Source organism: Pipistrellus hanaki (assembly GCF_964339955.1).
Source record: "Pipistrellus hanaki genome assembly, chromosome: 1".
NCBI classification, from domain to species: domain Eukaryota; kingdom Metazoa; phylum Chordata; class Mammalia; order Chiroptera; family Vespertilionidae; genus Pipistrellus; species Pipistrellus hanaki.
Window position 1 is genome coordinate 89,018,868 of NC_140503.1, and position 26,638 is coordinate 89,045,505.

The 26,638-nt window shown below is 41.5% G+C and overlaps 1 protein-coding gene and 1 long non-coding RNA gene across 4 annotated transcripts in view; one reads left to right on the forward strand and one right to left on the reverse strand.

Annotated features, from left to right (window-relative positions):
- Positions 1–10,401, reverse strand: part of LOC311618855 — a 94,316-nt gene extending 83,915 nt beyond the window's left edge. The window contains exon 1 of the long non-coding RNA XR_014794385.1: positions 10,233–10,401. This is a non-coding gene — a long non-coding RNA (uncharacterized lncRNA). The remainder of the gene's footprint in view (positions 1–10,232) is intronic.
- Positions 8,409–26,638, forward strand: part of MKX (mohawk homeobox) — a 73,222-nt gene continuing 54,992 nt past the window's right edge. Inside the window, exons 1-5 of one of the 3 annotated variants that reach the window (XM_084876254.1) lie at positions 8,409–9,530; positions 11,677–11,926; positions 13,680–13,839; positions 22,125–22,278; positions 22,684–23,019. In XM_084876254.1, the coding sequence (XP_084732380.1) occupies positions 11,739–11,926; positions 13,680–13,839; positions 22,125–22,278; positions 22,684–23,019 (838 nt within the window). In that variant the 5' untranslated portion in view covers positions 8,409–9,530; positions 11,677–11,738. Of the gene's footprint in view, positions 9,531–9,664; positions 9,805–10,597; positions 10,708–11,676; positions 11,927–13,679; positions 13,840–22,124; positions 22,279–22,683; positions 23,020–26,638 lie in introns of those variants that run through there. The other 2 variants (XM_084876256.1, XM_084876255.1) reach the window with 2 other exon arrangements.

A 26,638-nucleotide genomic window follows, 5' to 3' on the forward strand; every position in this document is an offset into this window, starting at 1 on the left:
ACAGTTTTTAATTTCTCATTGTGATAGTATGTTTGTCAAGATAGGACATATTTTATTTGTTTTGATTTATAGATAATGATAGGCAATTACAAATAATTAACAACTTGATTTGTAACTTTTAAGTATTTAGACATATGGTATGTGGGCATTCCGTTGTATTTGTGCCTAGAGGCAAGCTTAACAAATGGAAATAAGACAAAACCAAACAAAACAGAGACAAAACAGCAAGAAGAAGATTGTGAACTTGTAAAGGCCACTACCATCTGCTTAGGCTTCTTAATCAAAGCTATGGGTTTCACCCCACCAGCAAGATATGCTACATATAATCATGCTGTGCCTACTCTGAGAATAAAGCAACATTTCAGGATTACTGAGGCTACTCCAAAGCATGTTGTGTTTCATTGCCCAGCGGGAAGGAAGGCCTCTAGATTTAGAAAACTCACAGAAGACTCAGCAGTTATTGGCTTTTTAGTGTGAGTTCACATTAAAATTGACATAACATACATACAGCACATATGCGAAGACATCATATTCCAGGTGACACTGAGATTGCATTTGCTCCCTACCTACGAAAAAGATCACATACAGAAGTGAAAATGAACACGTTGGCATTGACTTTCCTGCTGTGAAGTGCAGAATCAAAAAGTATGCAACTACACAGTTACCTGTGCCTACAGTTAACTGTGCCTCCTGATGCAGCCAGGTGTTCAAAGCTCTTCCTCTCTGTCCTTCCAGTGCCCCTTCACAGAGGCAGTGTAATCTGACTCATCGCAAAAGCTCTGGTGCCTGCCTGACTCCATTCAAATGCTGGCTCCGTCAGTTTATCAATGTGTGTTATTCCCTACCTAGGTATTCTCCTCTACCATGTGGGCACTAATGAGTATTTGCCCGAAGGGTGGCCGTAAGAATCACATGGGTTACGTGCCTAGGATAGTGCATGGGCACTCAGTAAGTGCTGTGTGTGTATTATTCAAATTTTTATGTGTCCTTAATTATGTTCCCACCTATAAGAGTCTGGCAGAGCAGTATCAGGACCTATGTTTTGCACTGACTGCTACTGCAGGTCCAAGATAAACAAACATGGCACTTGGATATTGCAAGGCTCCCTTTGACCTAGACCTTGGGCCATTTACATTGCACAGTTAATTAACATACATCTTTTCCCTTTTCTCTTCCTCCTGGCCCAAACTCTCTTCCAAATTAGAATTTGTGGTAGCTGCAACATGAGAGCCCATTTAAGAAAAACCAGCCGAAACCAGTTTGGCTCAGTGGGTAGAGCGTTGGTCTGCAGACTGAAAGGTCCCAGGTTCGATTCTGGTCACAGGCATGTACATTGGTTGGGGGCACATCTCCAGTAGGGGGTGAGCAGGAGGCAGCTGGTCGATGCTTCTCTCTCATCGATGTTTCTAGCTCTCTATCCCTATCCCTTCCTCTCTGTAAAAAAATCAATAAAAATATATTTAAAAAAGAAAAACAACAATGAAAGAGATCAATGATTACTGGTGGTCACTACATAGTCTCAGGTGCAGACCTGACCTCTTCTTCCCCACCGGCTGCCTGCTGGCTGGTCAGTGGCCCAGACACTTGAGCAAGAATTAGTCTCCTTGTGCTGGGGATCAGGCGAGGCGTCTCTGTAGAGGCCTCATGAATCAGTACACCACCCACATGACAAGTTTATTCTAGACTCCTCCCTCCAGCCCCCTGTCCCTTTCGTACTTTTCCATAGTAGGAGCATGAAAGTAGGAGACCCAAGGAAGGCCTGGGCAAGGGAAGGAGGAAAGGGAGATCTTAAGCAAACCTCAGAGTGTTTACTCTTACTGTATATTTTTTTTCAACGGAAGTCCTAAAAATCTCTCTTGAAACCCAGAGGCTTTTGGCATAGAACGTGAAAAAGTCTGATGTAAGAGGTGAAAATGCTATTTTCCAATCAGGCTCAAATTTCTGAAACAAGGATCTCTTTTCACATGTTTTCGAGAAAGATGTCGGTAATGTGGTTACAAAAATTTTAGCAGACACATTAAATGGCCCTTTTATCATCTTCAAGCTCCCTCATGCATTTCTACAGATGATTTACAGATTTACTGGGTTCAACAATCTTTTTATCAGACATCCTAAAACATAAGATGAGGTATATTTGTTTCCCTGGGCTTTCTTAACTGGCTTATAAATTAGGCAAAAATCGTGTTTTTTAAATAAAATTTGATGCAGTTCTTGGCACAGGATTTTGCATGCAGGTGCTCCATAAATATTTATTGTTGATTATTTAAAAAAAAAAAACAATGAGCCGAAACCGGTTTGGCTCAATGGATAGAGCATCGGCTTGGGGACTGAAAGGTCCAGGGTTCGATTCCGGTCAAGGGCATGTACCTTGGTTGCAAGCACATCCCCAGTAGGGGGTGTGCAAGAGGCAGCTGATCGATGACTCTCTCTCATTGATGTTTCTAACTATCTCTCTCCCTTTTTCTCTGTACAAAATCAATAAAATATATATTTTTAAAAAAACAATGAAAAATAATTCCAATTGTGTGAGGGTTTTGGAAGGGAGGGAATGAGCCAGAAAATAGTAATTCTTAAAAATTATTCACCATTTTCTGTGATTAAAAAAAGTATAAGCCTCAAAACCAAAACACCAATCACATGGCTAAAGGTATATTAGTACCTTTAAAAAGTGGTTAAAATGAAAGAACATAATATCAAAAATATTATAGAAAATAATTAGGCTGAATCTCTAAACACATGCAACATGTTTTCAGGAGGAGGAGAGAAAAAACACTTTTGATTCCATCTTTTTTCCAATTCTCCCTGGTTCTGGCAGTCTCTAGTCATCTAAACAGCACTTTTATTAAGCCACTCTGGGGTAACCAACATCATTTGTGTGCAAGTGTGCATTCCTTAGGGTGCAGGCTGAGTTCCTTTAGCCAGGAAACACTGAAATACAGTGACATAAACCAGGGGAGTTTATTTGTTCCCCATAACAGTCCAGAGCTGAGAAATATAGATCTGGGGCTAGCAAATATAGCCTCTGGTCAAATCTAGCCTGTTCTTGTTTCTGTTTCTGTGGTAAGAATAGTTTTCATGTTTTCAAATGGCTAAAAAGAATCAAAGAAAGGATAATGTTCTGTGGCACATGAAAATTATTAGCAAATTCAATCTTCAGTCCACTAAATGTTTTATTGGAAGACACCAACACTCATTCATTGATTCATTCATAGTCAAGTCATTATCTAGGGCTGCTTTTACACTACAATGGCTGAATTGAAGAATAGCAACGGAGACAGTATGCCCCATAAAGCCTAAAACACTGACTGCTGTCTAGCCCCCTGCTCAGCCCAAGCTAGGGAGCTCTCACTCCTGTGGTGCATTTACAGCCCCCAAGACCCTTCCATCTTGCAGTTCTGTTCTTAATACATCTATGTTTCAGCGATTGGTTACATGGAAGAATTAAGAAGGAGGGCAAGCAAGTTTTTAAACATGTGAAGCAGAAATCACACCATCACTTTTTTTGCTCACAGGGATTCCTTTGATGAATTTATTAAAATATCATGAAAGCAAGAAGAGTGGATTTTGGGTAGGGGTTGTCAGCCAAAAGCTTGATAGTGCATGAAATACAGAGAATAATGAAATCTTTAAATCTATTGAGTACCTGAAGTCCATTAAATTCAAAATATAGTCATACTAGCCTATGGTCAGAAATCTTTATTATATTTATTAAAATGGCCACTTTTGTTGTAAGGCAAGCTGATGTGCAAGTTAGAATAATCTGCTGGAAGGAATTCTAGTGTTTGGATGCATGTTTGAAGATGAAATGCTCCTCAGGGTCCCCGCAGGACCCCAGTATATAAAGTATTGTCATGTGTGTAATGTAGTAGAGACTCAGTAATTGTTGCAGGTTACTGAAGATACTTTGATATGAAGGGAAAAGTTGGGGTGTTGGAGCTCGGGTTTACTTCGGGTCCTGTCTCAAGCTCTGTGAAGTAGCACAAGACATTAGCCCACCTGTATCTCAGCTCTACTAACTGGTTATTGTTTGTATCTTCTGCACTTATATGCAGCTCATGTTTTTTAGAAATGGTGGTGATAAAGTACTTGCCTTTTTGTACAGAGTGAATTTGACGAAAGTATAACCATATTGAAGGTTCTCATCTTGGCTGGCTACTTTGTGAAAAAAATTAATTCCCATTCCATTAAAAAAAATTGAATAGAAATGTAGATGCAGTTTACTTCTTCAAAACATGGATGCAAGGGCTCATCACTTTTACGAATTAATGTTATATTGGTCGGGATTGGTTACCACCTCATCATGTGATGTGTTTGAAAATCTCTGTGCAGCCACACTTTACTCTGAAGACCTTGGCTGCCTGACACTGCTCTCCTGCTTCTGAACAGGTCAATGACGGAATAAACAGCAGTTTCATCCTGGAACAGTATTGAATTAGCCTTCTAAATTAGAGCCATTACCAGGCAATGCACAAATCTATTTCAATACTTGACATGTTCTGAAATTAGGACAGAATAATATTGTAAGTCTTTAAAGTGCAAGATGGTTTTTAAATTGTGAGGTCTATTATAAATTTGTTACAGTCTATTAGTGTTTTTGCAACATCTCTCAAAGCCTTTTTATTTTTATTGATTTCAGCAAGGAAGGGACAATAATTGATCATTTGCCTCCTGCACGCCCGCTCCTGGGGATCCAGCCGCCAACCAGTGCATGTGCCCAGTGGAATAGAACCAGGAGCTCCTGGTTCATGGGTTAACACTCAACAACTAGCCACACCAGCTGGGCTCAAAGCCTTTTTGGACCAACCTGCATATGGAAAGGAATTCACCACACTTATAAGAAAAGTTGTTTCTAATCAATGTGAGGAAAAGTCTTTAATAAGTGTCATAGGAATAATTGCCCACACAATTGGAGGGGGGGAAAATCAGATTTCTATCTCACAACATATGCAAATTAATTTTAGGAGAATTGAGCAACCAAGTGAAAGCAATTATTTTGAAGTATTAGAAGAAAATATAGGAAAAATCTTTGTAGGAAAGTCACAAAACCTAGAATCCATAAGGGAAAAGATAGAATTATTGACCTATATTCACACTTACACATTTAGGAAAGCAAAATAGAAAGTAGATAAAAGACAGACATTAGACCAGGTAACATATTTGCAATATATAAAGCAAATAAATATAAAAATTATTTACAAAAAACCTTTATAAATTATAATAAGAATGCAACTAATAAAAATGTAAGCAATAGCCGAAACCGGTTTGGCTCAATGGTAGAGCGTCAGTCTGCGGACTGAAAGGTCCCGGGTTCGATTCCGGTCAGGGGCATGTACATTGGTTGCGGGCACATCCCAGGTAGGGGGTGTGCAAGAGGCAGCTGGTCGATGTTTCTCTCTCATCAACGTTTCTAGCTCTCTATCTCTCTCCCTTCCTCTCTGTAAAAAATCAATAAAATATATTTAGAAAAAAGAAAAAAAAAAAAGAAAAAGAATGTAAGCAATAGTCCTGGTCTGGTGGCTCAGTAGTTGGAGTATCCGTCCACACACTAAAGGGTCTCAGGTTGGATTAATGGTCAAGGGCATGTACCTGGGTTGTAGGTCAACCCTTGACCCCTGTTGAGGCACAAACCAGAGGCAACCAATCATAAGTATTTCTCTGTCATCTATGTTTCTCTTTCCTCTCTCTCCCTCCCATCCTTCTTCCACTCTCTTTTAAAAGTCAATGGAAAAAATATCCTCTGGTGAGAATTAACAGCAACAAAAAAGAATATAAGCAATGCCATAAGCAAATGTCTTCAACTGGAAAATAAAAATGGCATAAATAAGTGAAATGGCTCTCAAACAATGACATTATTTTACTCATCATGAAGGCAACCATTATAAAGACTGAACATATACAATGGTGTATAAGCATGTGAGGCAATGGGAACATTCATTTCTTAGTGGGGATGTAAGTTTAAGAGAAACTTGGAAATAGCTATCAACATTTTTAAAATCATGTTTCCTTCAACCCAGTAATTCTACATCTGTGTAGCTATCCCTATAGAAACATTTACACACGTGCAGAAAGGATCATATACAAATATGTTTGATGTTCATAATAGTGAAAATTGGAAAGACAAAAACTTTCATAGGGGAATGGCTAAATGGATTATATAATAATTAAAAGGTTATATTTATATATACTATTATGAACATTCTTTGTGAAATTATTGAGTGGAAAAGCAAGTTTTAGTTTAATACATCTCTTTGTGTGTATACAATTATGTAAAGTACAGTATCATTTATTTTAAAAATGAATGAAACAAAACTATAATCTTTTGTTTGTATTCCTGTATGTGAATGCATAGAAAAAGGTAGAATTGAGGTATATCAGATCAGACCAGCAATGGCCACCTCTTGGTGGCTGCCTCTGAGAAAATGTGTTTGGGTGGAACTAGCAGAAGAGGAATTTCCACTTGTACTCTAATCTTTGGTTGCTAGAGAGTGAATTTATAGAAAAGACCCTCTGTGATAGAACCTAATCTGTATTATTTATTCAATTAAGGTATAAATAAAGCAAAAATACCTGTGAGGTATTTGTGGGCCACCCTTCTACTAGTTTGCTCAAATGTTTCTGCAGCTGTGTCTTGCTATGTTGTTCCAACATGTATCTCTCCAGGTCTGACTAGCCGAGTGTGAGGTGAACCTATTTGTTCATAAATTTATTATTTTATGCCATTGGGACAGGAAGAGACAGTCATTCCATGCTTTGTAATTTATTTAATTGCCTATAAGTAATAATTGGAAAAGAGAGTTTAAAAGCAATCATTATTTTCAAAATGATGACCAATATTTGTTCTGAAATGTCAAGTTCCTTGGTAAAATATCAACATGCCAAAAATGAAGACTTCTTTTCCCCCTTCGTTAGAAAGCAAAATTATATTTATAACCGCTCAAAGTCCAAGAGAATGAATTTAGATTTCTACTAAATGTTCTTACTTAACATTTTTCTAGCTTTAGCAATAAGTACTTTTCACATTTAAAAACTAAATTGATGAGAGCATAAGGCAAGTTTATGGAAAACTCAATCATCTTCATTTTACACTTCAATAAATTCAGGTTAAATCAACATCAAATTAACTATCAATAGAATTAAGATTAGGGATCAAGTTTTCTAACTCTGGCCTAAGTTTCTCCCCCTGCTACACATAGGGATCTCTCACAAAGAACATACACTTTCTTAAGATTGAAAGCTTTACTTCTGTACGTTATAATACAGCATTTCATAAGCTGAGATTGGAACATAGCATAAGAAGCGAAGTAAAACACATTTTAGGAAAACGTGACATTTAAAATAACGATAAATGTATCTAAGCAGTGGATTAAAATATGTAAAGAATGAAATGCAAAAATAAAATTTTGGTCTGTCACAAAACACATGCTCATTTGTATATTACAGAAGGATTCTCCACACAATTTCACTTTAAATTGATCCTCTTACATTTTTAAGTGAATAAACTATACTCTAATTATCATATATTAATTTTCAGTGACTTACTAACATGAGACTGAGGTGTATATTACTCCTTTATACATTAGAAAATAATTGCCAAAAGATATTTTGCTATATATTTTATATCAGATTTTAAGAAAACAAATCTTACGTGTAAATATATCTTCAACCAAAATTCTTTAAATGCATTTAAAATTGTGTAAACAAGGTAAGAATAAAACAACAAAATTAATTTGCTCTGTAATAGCCTATATTACAACATTCAGCTGTATAAGTCAGTAGAGTAGGTATTGAGAAACGCAAGCGACTGCATACATGCCTGTGCTTTACAGCTGATTAGGTATATGTCAGAGACAGTGTTACAGCTGATTTCATTATCATGTCTGGTGACCACATCACAGTCATGGAGACCATAGGAGACAGAACGGGTTTCTTCCCTCCTGTAAATCACCAATTAGAACTACTTTAGTGTGTGGCTCATTCATAGCAAGTCTGTTGCTGAAACTTCAAATGCCTCCAGCGAGGTCTGTAAAGGGTTGTCTGCACTGAACCCATGCCACAGCTAGTAGTCAAGTGCAGCTCTGATGACAAGCTGCCTGCCTGCACTACAACAGCAAGTTATATCATAAAAGAGAACAAGGGCATAGTGATCAAATGATGATATTTACACGCCTGATATTTTTTTTTAAAAAAAATGTAAACCTATATCCTTTTCTCCTTTAGATTGTGCCACTGTCCAGTTGCTGCCAGGTATTGGGGGGAGAGGAAACATATGGAAAATTCAGGGGCTGATTAGTCTTGGGGGGAAAATAGCTTTAGCATATAAAATGAAGATGCTTAGGGGAGCCACTGCCCCAGCGCTGCCCAAGCACCATTAAGAGAAAAACATGACAAATGATGCCATGACTTTCAGGTGAGGGCAAATCTACTTTCGCTCTTAAAAACAGACTAAAGGTGTCCCTACAGCGGCGAGGCGGGCTGCGAGAACGCGGGCGTCTAGGCGCTCCAAGACTTGGGGATCTAGGCTCACAGAAGCTCTGAGTCTCCAGTTGCACCCAAACCACAACCTCGCTGCTCTTCCTCCACTTGCGGCGACGGTGGGAAGTTAAGTATGACCATAAGAGAATCTAAATACCATTCTCTCTTTCCTTGCACTGGTCCCCGCTCGGATTCTTCTCCATCTCATTCACTTGGCTTCGCACAGACCCCTGGCCGTGGGCTCACCCTCTCGTCCACACCTAGGCAATGGGCTTTCCTAGCCTGGCCCTGCCCCTTTCCTTAGGCCCCGAGGCGAGCTCGGCCACTCCAGCGCGAGCCCCGGAAGGTGAGTGTGTGCCCGGTTTAGAGACATCCAGGACCCCAGACACCTAGTGACGCCAGAAAAGCGGCTCCCAGGCGCCAGGCGCCTCCTGAAATGCGCGCGCGCCCGGTGGGAGCAAACCGGCTTCCAGCTTCACCGCAGCTCCCCGCGCGGGAAAAGGAGGGCGCACTGTGTGCACGGTCTCTCCGCCCAGCCATTCGTAGTGAATTTCCGACACTCGAGCCAGCTAAGACACGGGATGTGCACCGCAGCCTCTCAGCTACCGGAGCTACTGGCGGCCTCTCCGAGAATTTCTCCCCTAAGTGCGAGGGAAGGGGCCCCTTACGCTCCTCGCCTGCGAGGCCGACCAGGCTGGGGAGGACCGGCCCGCTGGGGGCTCCCCGGGGCGCCCGCCGAGGCATCCCCTCGGGAGGGTTAACTGCCCTCCACTCGCACAGACGGGCGGAGCGGAGGCTTCCTCTGGCCGGCCCGGGAACCTGGATGCCGCGCCCGCAGGATGTTCGCGGCCGGGGCCGGGCGCCGGGAAACATGAGAAGGCCCCGGCATCCCTGTCCCCGGGCCGCGCGCGCCTGTCCGGGTAAATAAAGCCGGGACGGCGGCGGTGGCGGCGGTGAGCGCCTGGGATCCCGCGCGGAAAGCATGCGGCGGGGATGGGAGTGCGCCTAGCCTCGACGCGGGAGAGCCAGCAGCCCCGCGGCCGGCCCGCCTCTCCCAGGTACAGCTTCTGGGTCCCCGAGTCCCTGCCCGAGACCTCGGGATGCAAGATTCGCTCCGGCCCGGCCCCTGGGCGCTCCCCGCCCTTCCCCCTGCCTCTCTCCTGCGTCCGCAGGGGACGCGCCCGGGGGCCCCCAAGGCTGGCGGCAGGGTCTCCTGGGAGACTGGGCACCCACCTGGCGGCTCCTCCTTTGCTTTAAATTTGCCGGCGGGCGTTGGGCGGGGCAGTTCCTCACAGAGGGAGCTGCACACGGGGCAATTTGGAGTGAATCGGGGTAAGTGTAAGCGCGGGAGCCCAGAGGGCGTGTGGGGGACGGGCGTGGCTCCCCGGGAGGACGAGAAGCTGCGGTTCCCACGCCCCTGGGACCCCTGGCCTCACCACCCAGCTCTGGACTTCTCCCGCTGCTCCCACCCGCCTGCCGCCGGGGGACCCACACCCTGGGCGGCCGGAGACGGCCTGAGAGGCCCCCGTTGTGCCAAACCTCGGGCGGGTGCGCTGGGCAAAAAACGCCTGCAAACAGGAGGACAGGGCTGGGGTTGGGGAGACCCCGGCTGGGAAAGGGTGTATTTTACAAACGGAGCAGCGTAAACGCAAAGTATTGAGCGCGAGGATTTAAGTCCTGACCTTAGAACCCGGGCTGGGAGCTCGGAGATTTGCTTGCACACTTACCGCCTGGTGTCTGAACCCCAAACACCTACCTACCTGTCTGCGCCGGAGGGCGGGGTCTTTAGGGACCCGGGATGCCCACGGAGGTCTGACTTCACCTTCCACGGCGGGAGCCTTCGTGTAATCGCCGGGGTCACCGTCCCACAGGTCGCGTGTTGCCGCTTCTGCGGAGAGTGTGGACATTCGGCGAGGGAGGGCCGGTGCATGGCCGTGAGTGTGTGCGCGCGCGCGCGTGTGTGTGTGTGTGTGTGTGTGTGTGTGTGTGTGTTGGGGGTTGGGGGGGGGGGCTGGCAGCCCACGCCACGGCGGGGCGGGGAGTGGGGCGCTGGCGGCAAAGGGAAGGAGAGCTGTTCGCTGTTCGGTGGCGCGGGGCGGGGAGGCGGGGAGGTGGGACAGGCTGGGGCGCCGGGGCCGGGGCTGGGGCCGGTCACTGGGCCGATCCACGGCGGCGCGGACTTGCCCCTGAGACGGCTGGCGGCAGGCAGAGGCTTCCGGCCGCCGGGACCGGGAGGTGAGCTGGAGGTTTTCTCCGACCGTGCAAGGGCTGCGATTCCTCCTTCGGCTCCAAACACCTTGCAGCCTCTGAAAGGGTTCCTGAAACCCCAGAGAGGGCCGGCGTGGAAGGGCTCAGAGCCCAGGGATCGCAGGCACCGTGGAAGGGGACCTCACTGACCGTGGGCCAGGGGCTGGCGGGGGTGGGGGGTGGGGGAAGCTGGGACTCCCGGGGTCAAAGGCCTCCTGCTCCTTTGGACGGACTCCACCCTGCACATCCCGAGCGGGTTGGGATGAAAGAAAGATTGAGGGGAAGAGGGCGTCATGTGGTGCGTTTGTCCACGACACCACTTAACTTTCTAGCTCTGAGTCTGCTCACTTTCCCAGCCCTCACCCCATCCCAGGGACGGACGGACGCAGAAGGTTCAGCCAAACCATCCAAGACCTAGAGAACAGGAATATTCCCCAAATCCGGGCACGGCCTGAGACCCATTAACTGGGGCTTGCGAAGGCAGCCGTTCATGTTACACCCAATTTCCCTTCCGCCCAAGCCCTCTCTCCGGCCCGAGTGGAGCCTCCGGGAGGCTTTCTCTTCCGCGGTGACAGGACCCCGCGCGGCCCCGCGCCGCTGCGCTCCGCTCTCCTGCGCCTGCTTCTTCCACCTCCAAACCGAGCCAGAGCGGCTCCTCCGGGAGTCCCCTCTCCTTTGCCGCCGCGGGCACCCCATTCCTGGTAGAAGCGCGCTGAGAGCTCCATCGCCCGGGCAAGAACGAGGGCAGGGACTTGTCCCCAGAGTGGGGGGGAGGTCAGGGAGGGCGAAGGGGACGGGTTAACCAGGTGCCCAGAGGTGCGGGTTCCCTAGTTCGGACGCGGCTGTGTAGCTCCTGCCCCGAACTCCGCAGCCGCTCGCCTGGGCTGCATCTGGGGCTCGGGTCGCTCAGGGTGCGAGCGCTCTCAGAGAGTAACCTGCTGCCCCTTCATCTCCTAGAACCCGAGCCCTGAGGAGCTCCCGGGGGCCCGGCCCCTAGGCGCTGTGGCCGCGCGGGCACCATGAACACCATCGTCTTCGAGAAGCTCAACGGCGCCGTGCTCTTCGAGGACCGCGGCGCCCCGGAGCGGGAGCGGGGCGGGCGGCCCTACGGCGGCGTCCTGGACGGTCCCCACGCCCGCCCCGACGTGGGCATCCCGGACTGCCCGCCCCTCAAAGACAACCTCAGCCTGAGACACCGGAGGACCGGGTAAGCGCATCCTCCCTGGGCCCTGGCCCGCCCGCACCCCGAGGGGTGGGGACAGGGAGCGGCGGAGGCTGGCCAGTGGCTACAACCAGAGCGAGAGGGTTAGCGGCTTGGAGTATCCCCGGAGGGCAGGTCCCCGCCTCCTGGTTTTGCGCATTCTCATTCTAAGGTAGTAGTTTCTGAAAATATCGGGAGATCGAATAGTCAGGACAGCTCAAAAGAGGCATGTTGGAAACTGAGGACACCTGGAGCTGGCCCCGCAATCCTCCCATACTTGGTTACCCCAGTCCCTCTCTGAACCTCGGGTGCAGACGCGCCACTGAGAGCCAAATATATGGGAATGAGCAGGACGAGTAGGAACAAGGAGGGCCACGCTGTTGGGGTTTTCCAGGTCAGGCCAGCCCCGGGGGCTGCCTCCGTTCTGTCAGACAAGGCTTCGCCACGGCCTCGCGGCTCGCGGAGCCTCTGCCAGGGACTTGGGAAGGTCGGCTTTGCCCTGGGCGCCCTAATCGCACGCGGCCGGCCGGCTGCCAGCCGGAGGGGGAGGCCGGGAGCTTGTGTAGCCTGCCGGGTTTCGGTTAAGCAGGGTGAGGGGGTGACCCCAGCAGCTCAGGCTGCAGACCTGTGGCCAGCCGCCCCTGGCCCGACCACCTCCGAGAGGCTACAGGGGCACGGGGTGAGGGAAAGGGAGATGGGGCTGCCTTCCTGGCCGCCTCCACCTGGAAGATTGCATCAGCTGCTCGTTCTGCGGCGCTGCTGGCTAGTTAAGCAGAGATTAGATTTCCTCAGTCCTTTGGGGTGGAATTGCATTTCAAAGCGTTTGAAGAGGCAGAAGCCCCGGAGACTGAGGCGCTAGCGCGGGGGCCTCCTGGAGTCGCCGGGCTCGGGCCTCGGCGCGGCGACACCTCCCGGAGCCTCCGGGGAACGCAGCGCCCAGGGCTGGCTCCGGGCCGCCAGTCTTTCTCCCAGGAATATGCTTTTCAAGAGGCTGTTTTGTTGTAGTTGTTTTTTTCTTGGTGTAACAGAGCTTTCCAAAGTTTTTAACTCTCCTTATATCGGGAAAAGACCCCTAGAGTGTTCTCCTCGTACCCTTCCTTGGGAAAGTTTCTTCTTTCCCCAAGAGGATCAAAAGAAACTGGAGAGAGCTCCAAGGGAACCAGGACAGCAGGACGGTGGTCATCCCTTGCTCTATTCCCGCAGTCCCTCTCCGAACCTTTCCTTTGGGCGCCCTTTCCTTTGACTACAGGCCACTGAGCCGCGGGCTTGCGTGAACGTTAAGAGCCTGCAGCTCCCTCTCCAAAGCCCACCAGCCAGACCGCTAGAGGAGGGCGCAGTGCAGGCGGGCTCCGGCAGGGTGACACAGCCTTGCCGCACTGATCTGTATTTTTCTTCAAGTCACTTAACCATCGTCAGCTAAACCTCTAACTTGGGTTACTGGCTTCCAGATGTCCCCCTTTTTAAGATAAACTAGGGTCCTTCACTGCCACATGACCCCTGTGCGGCAAACAGGCCACTTCAAAGAGACATACAAGGAAAGATAGCACCTAGGGATTGTGTGGCCCCCTCGCTCAACCTCGGGAGTGCAGGGCGGGTTACCAAGGCTGACCTGGTGCCTGGGAGTGCCCTGCTCCGGGAGGGGGATCTGGGAGGAGGCCTGGGCAACCGGAAACCGCTGAAATGATCCGGACCTGAGAGATCCCCGAGGGCAACACCCAGAGAGCGCCGCTCACTAGGGCCTTCTCTCCCGGTGTCCCAGGGCCCGGCAGAACAGCGGGAAGGTGAGGCACAAGCGACAGGCTCTGCAAGACATGGCAAGGCCCCTCAAGCAGTGGCTTTACAAGCACCGTGACAACCCGTACCCCACCAAGACCGAGAAGATACTCTTGGCGCTGGGCTCGCAGATGACCCTAGTGCAGGTAACCCGGGCCCACCTGGTCCTTCTGGCGGTAGGGCTGAAGGGGGAGGAGTGGGCACGTCCTAGTGTGTGGGGCTCTCCACCTGGCGTTTGCCCCGAGAAGGTCAGAGCAGAGAAAGGCCAGTGAGTTACTTTGCTGCTGAGGATGATGATGGGATTGGGTCTCCTCTCAATACTATCAGTTAGTTCCGTGTTAATGCTGGTTCCAGGCAGGATTGCATGGTGTTCTGTTAGGGAGGACAGTGAAAAGTCAACTGAAAAGTTACGAGAAGTTGTCTGGAAGGAATCTGGACTATGGACCTTATATAGATGGGTACAGGTGGACTACTCGCAGTGATTTTTGGAATGGAGCCCATATCAGAGCCGCCTGGAGGACATGTGAACACTCAAACCAGAGCTTCTGATTCAGCAGTAGGTCTGGGGTGGGCCCATGGTTTGTATCTCTAACTAGCTCTTGGGGTGATGCTGAAGGTGCTGGTGCTGGGCCACACTTTGAGAATCAAATACAGGATAACTCACATTACTGACAGATCTAGGAGGTGGGTTGAAAGGTCAAGAAATGGGGTTGGATTGGTTTTTTGTTTAAGTAGAAGCATTCTGGGCATTGGCTAGAATCCACAAATTTCCCTGATGGCATCTTTCTACTGGGGTTAAGAAGAGACAGATTTCAAATAGTTGGGATACTCATCAAGTATAGAAATGATACAAGTTTATTTACTATAGTGAACAACACTACTTTACATTTGATTTGTTTATTTTCCTACAATTCTTATTTGATATTCATAAAAACACGGTGAGATATGGAAGTTATTGTCAGCATTTTACAGATGACGTAACCAAGGCACATGGAGGTTATGTGTTAGTAAGGATAGATTTAGGCCTGGAAATAATGCAATTCCAGGTCAAATGCTCTTTCCATCACACCAGTTTTCTTTCATAAATATGGTGATAGGAACTTTTATAAATGCAAACAGAACATAAGTATTCAAAAGAATAGGAAATGCTAGATGAGCTGAGAAGTTTCATACATTGTAGTAGCACTACATCACTGCTGTGAAATTTGGTTATTCCATTAGCAATATGTAAAGGGAGAATCCCCAAAATAAAAATAAAAATAAAAATAAAACAAGCAATATTTAACTACTAAATAAAAATGGAAATTGTTTTCCAGAGTAACTAAGATCATAATTTAGGAATTACTGGAAAATTTGACAAAACATGAAAGTTGACTTGTATTCAAGCATATTAAAACTATAATATGCATTTGTCTGGCTATTTTCAGAATACTATTATAGAGGAAAACATCTGTTTTGTTTCATATTGACAAGCAATAGTAGTAATAGTGATTTGCTGCAGCACTGGAGGGGAAAATTAATTTAGCGTTCTTAGCTTAATATCTGTTTAACATAAAGCTATGAAACTTTCAGTGATTTATAAAAGTAGTTTCTAAATAAATTATTCCTCTCAAAAACTTGACTTTTGAAAATAAGTGCTTATGGTCAAATTTCAGTTTAAGCAGGTATGCTATTTATTTTGAAAATACATTAATTTATAAAGGTATTTGAATATTTCACAATAGTGTTAGCAAGAAAATACTAGGTTATATGATTATATAGCTCCACATTTAATGCTTGCCATTCTTTTATATAAAAGCAGTACCTCCTTATGACATATTTAGAACATTTTTAAAAATACATTTTATTGATTTTTTTACAGAGAGGAAGGGAGAGAAATAGAGAGTTTAGAAACATCAATGAGAGAGAAACATCGATTAACTGCCTCTTACACACCTCCCACTGGGGATGTGCCTGCAACCAAGGTACATGCCCTTAACCAGAATTGAACCCGGGACCCTTCAATCCCAGGCCAACGCTCTATCCACTTAGCCAAACCAGTTAGGGCTAGAACATTTTTTAATTTAAAAAGTAACCTTTGCCATTAGCAGATATTTACATTTTCATGTGCAATAGTTTAGTAAGATGCAATAAAGTAGTTTTCACTTTAATACAGAATCAAGTAATTTTCTACCTCTAATGATAGTGCAAATACAAGTAACAATTCTTTTTGCCATAAGGTCTTGGTAAGGCTATTGTATTTTTCTAATTTACATGGAGTTTTAGTTCATGTAATGAAAACTTCTCTTACTATAGTTTCTTTTTCTTACACTAGTCCTCAGAAAATCAAAATGCACAAAATTATGTAATTTTAAATGGGAAAAACATATTTATAGCAATAAGTGATATTTGTTTAACAATTTTTAATTTTATAGTATGTGAAGTTGGTTTCTGGAACTTGAAAATAAAAAATAAATAAAAAAACTATACTGTAATCAAGGGACCTTATATATAATTCAATTTTATTTCAGTTACTTTCTTTTTTTTTTTAAATATATTTTTTATTGATTTTTAACAGAGAGAAAGGGAGAGAGATAGAGAGCTAGAAACGTCGATGAGAGAGAAACATCGACCAGCTGCCTCTTGCACACCCCCTACCGTGTAGCCTCTTGCACACCCCCTACCGGGAATGCACCCGCAACCAATGTACATGCCCTTGACCGGAATCGAACCTGGGACCTTTCAGTCCGCAGACCGACGCTCTACCACTGAGCCAAACCAGCTTTGGCTTATTTCAGTTACTTTCAATTAGACATAAGGGATATCTATGTAAAAAAAAATATATATGAATATACACATGTCTACTACCTACCTATATGTGTGTGTGTGTGTGTGTGTGTGTGTGTGTGTGTGTGTGTGTATATATATATATATATATATATATATATATATATATATGTGAGAGGTTTGTAAAAGTCAAGCATATATTAACAGTTAAATAAAATTCTAACACTATGGGAAGTCAAATAAATTATGTAAATACTTTACACTTCTGGGTGAAAAAATACAAAGCTAAATAAAGCTTTTGATCCCTGCAAATTAGGCCCCGACTTAATGAGTCAGGTTCTTCCACTGAATAAATTTCAGGCTTCTTGAGAAGAGTGACCATGTCTTATTCATTTTCATACCCCGTACCACCTCAGCACTGTGCTTTCCATATAGTAAACTAGCCCTACATTTTTAAAGAGTGAATAGATTATAATAGGGGAATACCACTATAATCACCATCTGAATTTCCAAAACATATTTTTGAAAGCTAAAGAATGTCTTGAAATTTGATTAAAATAGTTTTAAAATTAATTCAATTGTAGGGAATACACAGAGGGCAGCTCTCTACCTTTAATGCTATATGATGGTTCAAAGTAAACCTGTAATCAATTTTGTTATTTTCAATATATCTGGAAATGTGTCCTATTTCTATGTCTCTAGATAAATATGGAACATTCTTCTTATTTCTAGTTTTCAAACTCCAATTTCTTGTTTATTGCAACACCTATCTCTGCTTTTTATTATTAATATTAATAAGCTGTTGGCATAACTTTTATTCCTTAACAACAAGACTATCTTATATTTTGATCATTTCTTTTACACTTAATATTTTCCTTTTAGTTGTGTGTCAAAACTTTTTATAAGAAATATTTTTGACTTATTTTGCTACTCTTAAATTAATAAAGAGGGGTATAAAACCTGGTCAGCAATCTCCATTAAGCCCAGAAACAAAAAATTGAAAGTGTAGTGGAGAGAATATCTTTAGGATTACAAAAGATACTTTTTCCGATAAATAGAATCTCTGATGACATTAATAGGTACCTACTTTATTTACCCCTGAAAAAAAAATGAATCAGAAAGAATTATTTACAAAACTTTCACTACTAGCCTTGGCAACTTGTTTTAATGTGCTATAACTATGTTTGACTCTCATTTGCATTATTAATCTGGCATCTTACTTCCTAATGAGATATAAGCATTTTTATAAAATTAACAGGGACGTTATGTGTGTTTTTACTCTAATCAACCAAATTTTCCATTATACAGTTTCTATGGCTGACAATTATTGAAATATAAAAAATATACTCTGGACTCTCAAAATATGAACAGCTATATTGTAGAATAATATAAACTGGTATACAATTAAGGTTTTGTATTATTGTAAGTAGATATTACCAAAGAATAATTGCTTTTAGAGAGTTTTTAAAAAGGCAGATGGAGACTGTATCTGGTTTTAACATTTTCCATAGTTTATGTGTGTGTATTTTAAAATATATTTTTTTTCTTCTGGATTATAGAAGTGAAATGTCTGCTTGGGATGGCTTCTTTCATGATCATAATACAGACTGCAGGGCAAAAGGCATTTGAGGTTGCAGTTTAACAAATGGATGTTAATGTTTTCTCGTCTTATAGTAGAACATTCAAATTTCTAGGGTGATACCCATAAACCATGTGGTTAAAACTTCAATGTTGCAAAATTTTACCTCCTATATTGACATAGCTCTACTTTTGCTTGGTATGAGTGCCTCTGCTGAGATATGTAGTTCTTAACTGCAAGGATTATAGAAACTGCTAAATATTCAACGAAGTCTCAGAAAGTCCTTCTACATTATTCCAAGTGTTATACAATGTGGTGTGGAAATGAGGTGCTCAAATTTCAGTTGGATAACCCAGAATAAGTTTATTAATTCTTTATGTTCACAGGTGGGCAGATGCCAGCATATCCTTTGGGCTAACTGTAATGCTTGCTCAGTCAATATGATGAACATAAACACCTCAGTTAGAGTGGGATGAAAATTATTTCATTTTCCCTTCCAGCATCTAGATATTTGGTTCTCTAAGCATTTACTGTAAAAGAGTGTTTTTAAAGCTCTGAATTTGACATTAAAATACCATTCCTCCATAACCTACATGTAAGGAGGCTGTCTCATGTAAAAGAGAATTTGAATAATAACCTCAATGAACCCATAGTAAGTGAAAGGGAGAAAACTTGAACTGCTATTTTTACCTTCAGTGAAACAGATAGGATTTGCAGTTATATAGCAGAAAAAATTGCAAAATAATATTTATGCAGATTTGTTAACCATCTATTTGTCTACTGTTGCACAACTTAATGTAAGTAGATATTAAAGCCTCACTGTATCCAGTCCTTTGGCTCTACTATAAATCTTTGGTAATAAAGTGCTGGCAGAGTAAATATATTAGCAGATTGAGTGTTCATCAAACTTATAAAATAAAATTTAGAAACAGCCTATATTATATATCAGCAAATCTTTCTAGAAAATCTAATATATAATTAATATACTATGGGCATACAAAACATAAAAAAGGATATGACCCCTATATATGAAAAGCTGGTTAATTCCACCATGGCAATGAAAGGTCCTCATTTTTCTATTTTAAAATTATAGTATATTATTTTTTAATTAAGCCATTACATTTTAATAAAAATATGAGTAATTTTATAAGAACTGGATTTTACACTATACTGTGCAGTGGTTGTGTCACAATTAAGGTTAGTTAAGAATGAAGGTTTGTCTGAATTATATGATATTTAGAAAAGAAAACACCAGAAAGTTTGGACTTGGATTCTAATAGATATGTGACTTAGGCCTAGGGGGAGATGCATTGTGTCCTCAGTGTATGAGAGGGGCAGAGAAGGACATAAACACACAGATCTGATTGCTAGGGAGAGTAGCAGTCAAGAGCAGAGGGTAGATTAGTATCAACTATGAAGGGAATTAATACTGTTGTAAAACAGGGTGGGTTGTATTCCCTGATCTTAGTTCTGAGAGTTGACAAAGATGTTAGGAATCATCTAATGCATTTTATAGATGAAGGGTTTGAAGTTCAGAAAAGTGGGTGACTTATCTCAATGCACACAGCATGTTTTTGGCAAATACAGGACAAGATACTAGGTCTTTTTCCATTATACCACAATGACAGGATAGTGGGACATTCATGAACACTTGAAGAAGTTAATTAAATCATAATGGTGGATCAACATGAATTTGAGGGTGGTTGTTAAGATCCATTCAATTGGACAGAATGGTAGTTCCAGAAAAGAATGTTCTAAAATTCCTAGTCAGCAGTGAGGAGGACCTGAACAAACACGTTGGCTATGACTTGGACAATAGAAAGAGGTTTGAGAAATGTAGTGAAGAAATGGACCAGGCATTTTGTGCTTCTGTAGCAATAACCTGTGTATCACAGTTAATCATGGATAGTTTTTCACTGCTGGTCCTTCTGTGTATGCCTGGGACATGATTTATTCATTCCTAGCACTTAATACCATGGGTAAAGCACAAGAGCATCTTGATATATGTTTACTGAATTAGTAGTCCCAGAAGTTGTCTGTCTATAGAGGTTGGGAAAGACTGAGAATGTGAAGTCAGATTGAATTGTAGTAATAATAGCATAGCTTGGGAGGAAGAAGGATTGATGAAGACTAAGACATCTGAAATGCCATGGTGAGATGTTACCTTATTATATGTAAGTTTAAGACACAAAGGCAGTAATATTGAATTTATATAAAACATATGATATGTTTTGTGCAAATATGTATATAAATAAATGGGTGAAACTACCATGTTTCACCCATGAAGACAGAGAGAAAAAAATTGCAGCTTTGTGGGTTTGTTTTTTTAAAGTAAGAGTCACCACAGGTCTACTCTCAACAATTAGGACTTGAACAATATGCAAAAATAGAGTTATTTATATTATAAATCTAAAATAAGAAGAAAAAGAACTTCTAGTGCAATCATTGCCACACAAACCATTTTGGTAATGCGGGGCGAAGATCTGGGACAAATTGACAGAAAAATGTATTTCTCTTTCCACATTTCATTTTTTAAGGGTAAATATCAGCCCCTCAGGTTTTTCATAAATGTATTCTGATGACAACCTGATGTTTTAAAAGAAACCTCAAGTACCATTGTAGCCTCTAGAAGTTCAGTAGCATCCTACGAAAAAACAATGGAAGTAACTGTACTTTGTTTTATAGTATTTTTTGTTTTTTTTCCTTTGGGAGCACTTGACTTTTAGCTTATAAGCTATAGCTGGGTGTTATTTGGCCTTTTCTTCCTCCACTTGTCTCTATCTCTGGCTGTTTTGCTAGTCCTACCAGAGACCCAGTGCACGAAATTCGTGCAAGAGTAGGCCTTCTTCCCCCGCACCTCCACCGCACTCCCCCTTCCCTCTGGCACTCAGGACCCAGGCTTCCCTAGCAGCCACAGCTTCATCCTGAAGGACATCTGGTATAATTGGCATATTATGTTTTTATTATTATTGACATCCTTAATCACTGGAGGTTTCCATTGATCCTTGCCCATCTTTTCATTCTGTCTACTCTCACAATTTCAGCTATCACCTCTGCACATTTGATCCAAATCTGCTCTTTCTCTCCCTTAAGTGTCAGGTACTATTTTTATTTTCTTGCTGCACATCTCACCTATATACTCTTCTATATATGCCTTCAATAAACATGCCCCGAAAAAAAACATATCATTCCATCTTTAAACAGTTCTACTTTCATTCTCAAAATGGTACTATCCTACTCTTGGTTACACAGATTTGATGATTCAAAGTCACCTTTAACTCTCCCTCTTGCTTACCATACTCTCTCTGCAATTTGACTTATCTTTGTTCCAGTGTCCTCTTTATTGGGAACACACTTCCCTACCCATTATACCTGACATTTTCCTTCACAGTCTACCTTAAATTTCTCAGGAAGTCTTGAGTCACATGTATGCCCTCTTTCCTTTGGAATCCTGTGTTGCTTTATTTTTAATTTTCTTGTTAATCCTCATCCCAGGATATTTTCTCTATTTTTAAAGAAAGTGGAGGGAGGGACTAAAGGAGGGGAAAAAGAGGGAGATAGGGGGAGAGAGATTAATGTGAAAGAGACACATGGATTGGTTGCCTCCTGCACTTGCACCTACTAGGGCCAGGGATGGGACCTACAATCCAGTTATGTGTCCTTGACCAGGAATCAAACTGGAGACATTTTGGTGTAGCTGGCAATGCTCTACCCATTTAGCACACCAACAAGGGCCTGTATCATTTTATTTTAATGCATCTTAAGCTATTCTTCCCATCCTTTCCCATACTGTAATTAGACTTGTTTGTATACTCTTCTACCTCTCCTATTAGACTGAAAATTTGGTGGCAAGGCATCTTCATTTTTTAAATTCCCAGAATATAGTAAGTGCTCAATCTCTGCAGTTAGCACTCGGCATGTTTGTTGAATGAATGAATGAGTGAATGGAAGGAGTGTCTAACACTGTTCTACCCTGAGGATATTTAGTGATCAGAGATACTGAAAGAGGCTTAGGTCCTTTATGGGAAAGTAATTGTATGATGGGTAATTTTTTGTTTTGTTAATTAAGAAATAATACTTTCTTAGGTGTCAAATTGGTTTGCTAATGCAAGACGTCGACTTAAGAATACTGTCCGACAGCCAGATTTAAGCTGGGCTTTAAGAATAAAGTTGTACAACAAGTATGTTCAAGGAAATGCTGAGCGGCTTAGTGTAAGCAGCGACGATTCGTGTTCTGAAGGTTTGTTCATATTTTTATTTTGCTTTATTGGCTTTGCCTTTATTATAAGTCTACCTCAATTGCTATTTTTAAGGTCAACCCCACAAAATATGGTGGTACCCTAATGGCTCCTTTTTCACTTTTATAATATTAGAAATGACAATGGCTGTTTCTTCTTGTTTATAACTCATTGTGTGTCAGAATAACATTTTCTGTGAAAATTATTAAAATTGAAATACCATAGGGAGAGATCACAAAGACTCCTCCTTTTCTTTGTCTAAAAACTAATCTTGAATATAAAAGATAATTGTATACACTTTAAATATTCTTTCTTTACCTATATTTTTAATGATTAAACGTAACAGTTGGGTGGCTGGGGAAAAGCACATGCAAGTCCTACATAGTAATACATTTTTTCCCTTTTAGATGGAGAAAACCCTCCCAGAAGCCACATGAACGAAGGGGGTTATAATAATCCCGTTCACCATCCTGTGATTAAAAATGAGAGCTCGGTCATAAAGGCAGGGGTGAGGCCAGAGTCACGGATCAATGAGGACTACGTGTCACCCCCAAAATACAAGAGCAGCTTATTGAACCGTTATCTTAACGACTCTTTGAGGCATGTCATGGCCACAAACGCTGCCATGATGGGAAAAACAAGGCAAAGAAACCATTCAGGATCTTTTAGTTCCAATGAATTTGAGGAAGAATTAGTGTCTCCTTCATCGTCGGAAACCGAAGGCAACTTTGTCTACCGCACGGGTAAGTCTGCTTTTTGTACCTTGTTTAAAACATTAGAACGGCAGCAGAGGCATTTATTTCGGCAGATATAAAGCCATGGTTTTATTGCTTTTGCATTAGGGTATTCATAGATTACCTATAATAAGGTTTTAATGTTTTTGTTTTTATTTTAATTACCAGAGAGCCTCGTAGTAGATGATGGGAAATTTTCATTCTTAGTAACAATGATAAGAATTTTTGTTCTTGCCGAAACCAGTTTGGCTCAGTGGTAGAGCATCGGTCTGCGGACTGAAGGGTCCCGGGTTCGATTCCGGTCAAGGGCATGTACCTTGGTTGCGGGCACATCCCCTGTAGGGGGTGTGCAAGAGGCAGCTGGTCGATGTTACTCTCTCATTGACGTTTCTAGCTCTCTATCTCTCTCCCTTCCTCTCTGTAAAATATCAATAAAATATATTTTTTAAAAAAGAATTTTTGTTCTTAATAATAATTTTTAACCATAATGATAAACATTCTTAGAGGAAATATATTTTTGTTTTTATCAATAAATATTAATGGAGGAAGTTCTGGATTCCATAGTCAGACATGCTAATACTCTGTATTCCATGTTTTCTCTTAAATTCTTTGTTTGCTAGTAACAATGGAAAATAAACACAAATTATCATGGGTACCAAGACTTCTGTGATGGAGTAGTATCTGGCTTAAATTGCTTTGGAAATTTTATTTGTATTTCAGAAATAATGAATCGATTCCTACTTGTTCAAAACATTCAGATGGAGTAGTGAGTTTGGTGAAATTTTCTGTCTTGACTTTAGTTCCCTGAGAACTTTGATCACACAGTGTTTGAGCAAGTAGCTTCAGAACAAAGGATATGTGCCACCTATATCTGGTGGAAATAGAGTTTGGGTCCTGAAGATAACTTCAGAAAGCATCTAGTCCAGCCACATTATGTCATAAATAAGAAAATCCAGCCCTAGAACACACGGTTAGCTTATTCTGCTCCAGAGCTATAGTACGGGTGAGCCGGCACAGCAGGTAGGAGGGATGTAACTACCCCGTACTACTTAGACTACCATTACTGTTGCTATTACACATACTAACGTAAGCACAACTCAGCTTTCCTGTTATGATTACACATGCAGCCACCGTCATTTTACTGAGTAGTTCTGATATGCTAGGCTGTATGCTAAATGCTATCCAAATGTTACTGCATTTAGTTCTTAGCATATCAAGGAGGCTGATATGTGACCGGCTTCATAGAGGAATTTAAATTTGGCTTGTTTAATATACTCTTCAAATTATCTAGTCAGAAATCTGATTTTCAAGTGTCTATAAATGTGTACATTAACTCTGAAGATTCAGAGAAAAATCTCAATATACTTTTAAAGACTTAATATCATTTTTGTTTGCATCTCCAATTCCAACAATAAAAATAACTCCAAACAGTCTTATAAATAATGATTGGGTGTAGGAAGAAGTAAAAAATGCAATAAAAGACTATTTATCTAATAACAAATAATTTAAAACTACACATTAACATCTAACTCATATGACTAGAGCAGAACTTGCAAGTAATTTAGAACTTTATGAATGTTAATTTACAGAGAAAGGAAAATAACTTATTCAAGTACAGATAATTGAAAAGAATTTTTAAAAAAGATAAAAAGGAAAGCTAAAAATAGATAAAAGAATCAAGAGGTAGGTAACTCTTTGAAAGCAATAGTAAAAGAGATAAGCAAAAATTTGTACTGAGTAAAGTTGGAAATGAGAAAGGAGATATAGCAAAGCAATCATATAGGTATTAAGCAATATTATTAAAATTATGATGAAATACTATGAATAATAGTTGACATAATACTGTATGCGCGTATGCAGGTGAATTGAGTTGCTATTATCCACATAAATTAAATTATAAACTCATAATGAGAAAAGTTGTAAATTATCACTAATTCAGGAAAAATTAAGGTTTTAGTAAATCTACCTCCCTAAACACATGATTTGATAGATTCATTGGATTTCTTTCAAACTTTGAAGAAATAATTAATTTCCGTGCTTTACATATTTCCTCTGAAACATAAAATTATGGGAAGTGTCTCAGTTTTTAAAATGTGAATGTCATCCAAATCCCAAACTAGATTAGAATAGCATAAAAATCAAAATTGTTATTTATGATACTGATATTGACTATGAAACAACATGAGAAATATTGATAATGTGATGTTATGTGAAAAACAATTTAAAATTGTGGAACACTGAATACAATTATAACAATACAAGTATGTATAAACAAAAAAGACTTTTGAAAATAATGAAAATTAATTTTGATTAGGTAATTGAAGGTCTACAATTTTTTTTAATTCCTTATAAATTTCTTTCTGTTGCCCAGAAAAAAACAAGGTCATATTTTTATAAAATTTACCCAGTGTACTGAGTCCTTTGAAAATGCATGCTTTTCAGAGGAAATAAAATAAAAAATCAAAGCAGGAATAGCATGCCTGTATATTTGATGCTTTTCAAAGTTAAATATCTTGGACATTTATTTCTACTAAAACATTCCATTGGCCAAGTTCTATTTTTAAATAAAAACGTATTTTTTTAGTTTCTCAAGCAATGGAAAAGCAGCCTAGACACGTAAACTTCTGGGGTTTTATAAATGGTGTCGTCCTCTATGGGAACTGAGCGGCCATAGAGCTGCAGCTGGGTTATCACTCTTGCATAAGGAGCAGAACAGGGGATTTTAATAAATACTTTCTGAGCAATTGCTGTGGTTTTCTCTGGCATACAGACTTACTCTGAATTCCTTTAATTCCTTCTGGTTGTAACTTTTTTTTTTTTTTCCTCACCTAAATAGAAATCTTCTAAGCCTGCTATTAACACCACTCCCCTTCCCAGTTCTATAGTAGTACAAATATTTTGAATTTTAAATTCTTTTCAATAATGGATCACCTTTAAATACAATTTATTAGTTTGTCTGTGCTAAAAAAAAAGTATCTATTTTTTCATCCATTTTTTTGTAAAAGAGTTGCTATTTCATGATGCATTTTAAAGGAATTTGTGTTTTGAAGGATAATGTATCACTGAATTTAATTTCACTGGTTTTTGTTAAGTTTTAACAGGGAGAAACCTAGAAGGTTATAAAGTAGTAATTCTAATTGAAGATATTACTAGATACCATCAAAGTAGATACAAACATGTTTTCATTGATTTTATGCAGGCACTAAATGTTTTTCTGTAATCTGCAGTCTCCTACAACATGCAGGGGGGGAAAATGTTCTTTTTTTTTTTTTTGAGGGGCATAATAAATATTGGTTATTTATATAACTCAGTAAATACTGGTTAAAACATTTCTGACAGCAGCAATTATAACACTAGAGGTGATCAGAATTATTAAGGTCATTGCTTTTAAATATAATTAAGTTATACTCAAGAAAATTTAGTCACTCAGTGCTATCTGTTGAATTAAGTCATCCATATTAAAATTAGAATTCATTTTCATAATGTTGGATTAACAGATGACAGTTTTCAGATATTTGGTAGAATGAATTCCCATTTACAAACTGACCTCCAGGCCTTGGTATCAGGGAAAAATCAGGCAAATCTTGAAATAAAATGTGTGACTTCCCCCTCTTCTTTTGCTTGGCTT